This window comes from Poecilia latipinna, unplaced genomic scaffold (genome assembly GCF_001443285.1).
Source record: "Poecilia latipinna isolate Pla-1442-1.1 unplaced genomic scaffold, P_latipinna-1.0 Scaffold2825, whole genome shotgun sequence".
Taxonomy (NCBI): Eukaryota; Metazoa; Chordata; class Actinopteri; order Cyprinodontiformes; family Poeciliidae; genus Poecilia; species Poecilia latipinna.
This window is the reverse complement of record NW_015115441.1, coordinates 15,688-22,362: the sequence shown is the minus strand read 5'-3', so window position 1 is coordinate 22,362 and position 6,675 is coordinate 15,688. Positions and strand designations below refer to the sequence as shown.

General features: G+C 36.1%; 1 protein-coding gene across 1 annotated transcript; it reads left to right on the top strand.

The window, feature by feature from the left end:
• Positions 1-539: 539 nt before the first annotated feature.
• On the top strand, positions 540-6,659 carry LOC106939306 (mucin-5AC-like). The gene is made up of 11 exons (XM_015021669.1): positions 540-1,360; positions 1,455-1,636; positions 1,884-2,021; positions 2,534-2,666; positions 3,314-3,494; positions 3,815-3,956; positions 4,204-4,341; positions 5,012-5,070; positions 5,171-5,299; positions 5,495-5,571; positions 5,922-6,659. The coding sequence occupies exons 1-11, from the start codon at positions 1,259-1,261 to the stop codon at positions 6,015-6,017; spliced, it is 1,377 nt and encodes a 458-aa protein (XP_014877155.1). The 5' UTR covers positions 540-1,258; the 3' UTR covers positions 6,018-6,659.
• Positions 6,660-6,675: the final 16 nt, after the last annotated feature.

The window sequence follows — 6,675 nt, the reverse complement described above, 5'->3', positions numbered from 1 at the left end:
ACAGAATCTGTGCAAGCACAGGTATTTTATTTTATTTGAGTTTTTGAAACTGCTCCATCAGTTTGTACTTTGCTTAACCAATAAAAATTATAACCAAAGCAGAAGTTCTCCCAGTGTAATCCTTCCTCATCTGAACCACAATGTGTCTTAGTGTGCACATTAACTTTTTGATTTCAAAATGGCTGAGCAAAAAGGTATTCTGCACATCCGGTATCTTGATAAAGTAACTCCGATTTACTAAAGATGATTAAACTGTTTAAACTCTTTCACCTGCTGAGATGCGAGTTGGTACAACAGCTCCGCCTAGTGTTTAAATATTATAATGTTTTTTGGTTCAGCAGAGAAAATGTTTCCCGAAGTTTAATATTTTCACCATTTTTAGTCTTTTATGACTGAAATTATTTAGGCTTAAAATATGTTCATAAGGAATTAGAAACCAAGCTGAACTTTATTTATTTTTTTATTCAAAATTACATTTTGACACAATATATGATTGATTGATTGTTTTTTTCAACAGACTCTAATGGTCCACCAAGACACGACACACAACAGCACATACAAAATAAAAGATAAAATCTTATTAAAGACTTGCATACCAATGTTTCCACAGAGCCGACTGGTATCTGAGCACTGACAGGGATGTGAAACATTATAATAAGATTGTTCAATGAGCTGCACAAACGATGCATAAACTGGTATGTCAAATTTCTCCTGAGAGCCTGAAACGTTCTGACTTGTGCATCACAAAACATCTCACTTGCCCTGCTGAACCTGGGTTTCTTAAGCAGAATTCTTTGACTTTTAAAGTCATAATTTTTTTAATCAAAATGAAATGCGATAAAATGTGTTTAATAAATCTCTCTGTTTATCTTTTTCCAACATGTTTCTTAACAATTCCTTTTAAAGACACAGACATTGTATTATAAAACATGCTGGTTTTAATGGATGCTGCTGAACATGTAACTTTGTGGAGCTGGCTGAGTTTGGAAATCTGTTCACAGATAAACTCCTCCCTCTAAATGAAAGGTTTGTGACATTTCCAGTTACTGCAAATTATAATTCGCATTTTGCATTTCCAGTAGTCTTTCACCAATCAGACCTTTTCCTCATTCCAGGTTACCTCGTTGTGCACCAGTGCATTCCAGTAAATCTTTCACGGATGGATCACAGGGTGTGGACCAGAGGCTCTCTGTGGAAGTGTAACTTCATTTGTCTCTGATAACTTTCAGCCTTTCTCTGAAACCTTCACTCTGTCACCATGTTATCGTCTGTGCTGCTGCTGCTGCTCATCAATGGAGCTCAAGCTGCTTATTATGGTGCTGTCATTACCAACTACTTTGGAGACGTTCAGCCCTTCGTAGTGAGTTGAGCTGGTTTGCAAAATATTATGTATTTTTGTTTTTGTTTTTTCAGAAAAATTACGTTTTTACCAATTTTTCACTTTATTTTCACAGCTAACCTATCACTTTAAGGAGAGCGGAAGCTCATGCCAAGAGGTCGACATTTGGCATTGTGGTGGAAACTGTACTACTCCACCAGTTTATGCAGTTGATGAAAGCAGGAATGAATGGTGTCAAAAAACAGAAGTTCGTATTTACTACAGCTACGGCCCAAGAACATTTACATACCAACATTCGTAAGTAAACTTCAGCATTAAGTGGAAATATATTTCACTTTGTTCAGATTTTAACCAATGACTAATCCAAATCCTGAAATCCTTCAAGACAGATTCGTCATTTGGATTAAATAGGTTTTGTTGTTTTCTAAGAAAGAAAACCTAAAACATCAGCTGGTGGAAACATATCCTGGCTTGTCTGTCTTTAGATATTTGGTCTTGCTGTATTATTTCTTCATAACATTGACGAACTCATCATCCACTGCAGAGTTGGTTCTTCAAGCTGGACTGAAAACAGAAATGGGATTATAACACCGAAATTAATAATAAGCAACGACTTCAGAACCCGTTCTGACATCAACAAACCAAACTCAACACCTCGGATCTCCATCCTCCCTGTACTCAGGTAATCCTGGTTCTCATTTGCAATTTTTCACGTATAAACAGATTGTATTGATTTCTACATTTGCAAATTATTATATTTTGTTACTTATTAAACATTTTTATTCAATCATCCTGAACCAGAGAGTTACATGAAGCCAAAGACATAGTTTTAAAAAACAACAAAACAGCTATTTTTGTTATTTTAAAAACAAGATTGCTGATATAAATAACTACTTGATGCAATAATGCAGCTGATAATGTTGCTAAAAGTGAACATTATTCTATTTAAAGTAAGTGATCACATAAATCAGTATAAAATAAATTTGCTAAACTATCTTCCTTGGAGAGTTTTCCTCATTAGAGGAAACTGAACTGAAACAAATCCAGAGGAAACACAGTGATGAATAAAAACAAAGTCTTGCTGGGAATAAACCTTGCAGAACCAGTCAGACAGGTTGAAGTTATGAAAAACACCTGAAGGGACTGATAGAGGTCTGGTTGTGATGTTCTATGAAATGTTTCTTTTTCTCTCAGAGTTCCTTCAAACTGTCAGAGGAACATCAACCTGCTGGTCTCTGACCCAGATGGAGACGACGTCAGATGCAGATATGCAGCCGGATCAGAGTGTGACACCTGCACTCCTCCATCTGTCCTCAGTGTCTCTTCAGTGAGTATCAAATGTTGACAATAAAGAATCTGGGCTTTCAGTCAGTAACAATAATTAGTCTGTTTTGTTTTGTTTTGTTTTGTTTTGTTTTTGTTTTTTTCCTGAACATAAAGTGGTTTTAAAGTTGACATAAAAAATTGGTTAAAAAAATAAAATTATATATATATATATATATATATATATATATATATATATATACACAATGTCAAGTAGCTGAGAGATGTTGCAGTAAACATTTCCTCTCACATTCCCTGTGACTTTCTAAGCTGCTGCTATCAGACAGAACAATCATAAGAAGAACTATCTGACTGCCTGAACCATTTAAAACACTGACCTGCTGTTAAACTTATGCATTTTATACTGAACTAAATGGCTCCTTAATGTTAAGAGAAAAAGATGCATCATTTAGAGTTCAGTCTGAACTTGTCTTGTATTTTCTTTGTATTATCTATTTTATGTTTTTTATTTACTTATTGAATGATCATAGAATAACTGTTGTTTTTTTTTGCATCTGATTCATAATAAAGTGACAATAATTAGATTTCACTTAATCTATAATCTAATGATGTATAATCATTAGATTATAGATTAATCATCTGATTCAGTTTTAATTTGGACCATTTCTTCTCCCTTTTCTTCTCTTCCAGTCTTGTTCTCTGTCATTCAGTCCCACTAACAGCAGTGATGAAGGTCCGTATGCGGTTCAGATGATGGTGGAGGATTTTCCCAGGCAAACCATCAATCTGACTGATGGCTATACTGGTGTACAGTCGGTGAAAACTACCAGTGACGCTATCGGCAGCATTCCTGTCCAGTTTGTTTTTAAAGGTAAAGCTGCAGTTTGATGAGCTTGACTTGAACCACATAGAGCAGCTCTGAACAAGACAAGCCTGATTTTGAGCTGAATACATGGAATCTGTTGGTAAACATTTGAATTTCAATAACTACTACAGAGAATCACCATTCTCACCCAAAGTACATAAAGGAATGTTACAAAGCTAAATTTAACGAATGTTGAGCCAAATATATATCTAGTCAAATAAAATACTCTCCTTCCAATCAGCAGCTGAAGTTTGTTTGACTTAATGACCAAACTGACCAGCTCCTTTCAGCTTGAATTAATTCGTTTCTTTGTTATTTTCTTCCAGTGGATCCTGCAGCTCCGTCCTGCACAACAGGTGAATATCTGCCCAGGTTTCTGCCTCCAACTCCTGAACATGGAGCTCAGATCTACACCAACGTTAGTGAGACTGTGGAAATCAACATCAGAGCAGAGGCGACCCAGGCTGAGTGAGTGATCAATACAGGAATGTACAGAAATAAAGGTTTTTCAACATTCTCAGGAGAAACAGTCTGGAGTTGGAGATACTCTGATGTAACCAATAACTCAAATCCAATTTTGCATAAAATGTAACAAGCAAATTTTTTCAAGTAAATTTTCTCAGAACCTGAAAATGAACAACAGCAAAAGAAAGCTGTTGGAACATTAACTGTCCAACCATTACATAACAAACTGTTTATTTCCTGTTTCTTAAAGGACCACTGAGCTCCTGTTCAGCGGACCGCCAGGTGTAACCAAGAGTTCATCAGGATCAGGAAACTTCAGCCTGACATGGACACCAATTGCTGGTGACGGAGGACTGAACTACCCTCTCTGCTTCGTTGTCCAAGCAAAGTCAGAGTCTTATTTTATTGATGCATTTAAAACCAACTTAAATAATCAATTCTGCTCAGTTAAAGTCATATTGTGTAGCATTTTTAAAACTAAAGGTGACAGTTACATGATTTGCCATAAAATGCCAAAATGCTTTGTAGTTGTAGAGCAGTTGCAAACAGCATCAGGGAGAAGATTTGCAGTGATGAAGTGAAACTGCCAGAAAAGCTTCTTAAAGAGATGGAGGGCGATTTTAAATATGGCTAAGATGCAAAGTTAAATTTCTTCTGTTATTTTTTATATACACTATTTACATAACAACTGAAGGCAAAAGTTAATTGATTACGGTATAAAATGGCACCACATGAATAAAATAAATCGCCTCTCCTCTCCCTTGAAACACAGTTTGACCCCAAACCACTTTGAGCTTTTCAGACCAGTGGTCGTATTTTAAAAATCTAGACTTTGACAAAAGGAGAGAAGGAGGAAACTGGTGAAACGTTGAGTTTATCACAACTGAATCATAATCATGTTTTCTGAAAATATGCACCTCTGGTATATTGATAGCTGCTTAATATCTGCTTTATATTAAATTCGTAGAAGCTATCGTTTAAGACTCCATTAAACTGAATTAACTGGTGATTTTATTAACAGTTTTATATCTAAGCTGTTGCTCCATTTACCTCCTCAGCTCCTCCCGCTCTGTGTACCAGTCTGACCTTCGATGCGTCTTTGTGACGACTGGGAACAGTGAGTGGAAATCTCTGCTTTGGTTTTGAGTTTGAAGTCGGTCAGTTTTTCCTGAACTGATAATGTTGATGCCAATCTGCTGCTTTGTCCGTATGTTCAGCAACTGTTTCCCGCTCCAATACGACTACACCTCCACCAACTACACTGAGAACTACAACCAACCAACCCACCACAACAACTACACCTCCTACATCCTCCACCCCAAATGCAACACCAGACCCAGGACCATGTAAGTGTGGCAGAAGTTCATGTTAGAGAACATCACCATACGAATATAGACTTACCAAGGTTCTAACCTTATGGGTTCCTTCATTTTGTGTGTAGACTATGTCTAAAGTATACAGAGGATAACATTATACATAAACATTGTTTTTTCAGTTATTGTTCTGTTTTAAATAGTAATAATGACTCTCTGTGCTTCCAGATTATCTTTTGGCTCTGAATGCAGAGATCTCCACTTCACTGTCAATGGAGTCTGACTCTGCAACCATCATGAACCTGGTCAGTAACCTTGTTGACGTCAGTGTTAAAGACAACAATGTGGTTTGTTCCAGTCTAGCAGGTTTAGTGAGAGTTTTGTTTCTGATTTGAGGGAAACTTTACACATTTATCGTGGTGAAAAACAGCTGAAAGGTGAAGCTCTTGAATTGTTCATCAATCAATCATTCCCTCCTTCATCTATGATCACAAGCTTTGGGTAGTGACTGAAAGAGTGAGATTGTGGCGATATGGAAACCCTGAAAGGCTGAAAATGTGTCACTTGCATGCAAGGAGAACTGTGGTTTAGTTTTGTTCTGTGTGATTTAATGTTTATATAATTTAAAACTGATTTTATGTTTTTTCCTCTCCAGATCAAAGAGGAGCTCAGACGACAAGGACTGCCTTCTGACATAATGCTAAAGCTGCTAAGCAGTACTTTAGTGGGAGTTACAACTCAAGGCCCCTAGTGGCTAAAAAATATTATAAATCTGATCTTTCCTGGGAAATGTGTTAACACACTTTCCAGGAAAGATCAGATTTATTATGCAAAATCATTTGGATTGATTTTCCAATCAATGCAAATGGAAATTTTATAGTATTGTGTTCAATATGAGCAAATACTGTAAAGTCATAATGTTCTCAATCATAATTTCTAATTGTCAATAAAAGCAAACATAATAAAATTACATGCTAAAACTATAACATATTATTATCTAGACCTAACAACTAGAGATCTTAGGTCTCTAAGATTTTGGTTGAAATTTTAGAGACCTAAACAAAGATCTTTCATGTCATTTAGGTCTCTGAATCTCAAACTCACTTCCGGATGGTAAATAATAATAAAAAAAATTACGTCTGTTTTGCAATCATATCACAGACTTCATGTTTCTCTTTACACTGAAGATGGTTCTTGATGACAGTGGCTGCAGGTTTTAGCTTTTATTTACCAGATACATCCTGTCATGATGGAGAAGCTGAAGAGGTGAAAGGTGGAGAGTTGTGGTTATAAACAAATCAGTTATATAAGTCAACATTATTATAAAGATGCTGAAGAGTTTGGTTCCACACAGAAGCTCACCATCGCCATAAAGATCATCGTTTTCCTTTCTGCATCGTTGTGTCTTA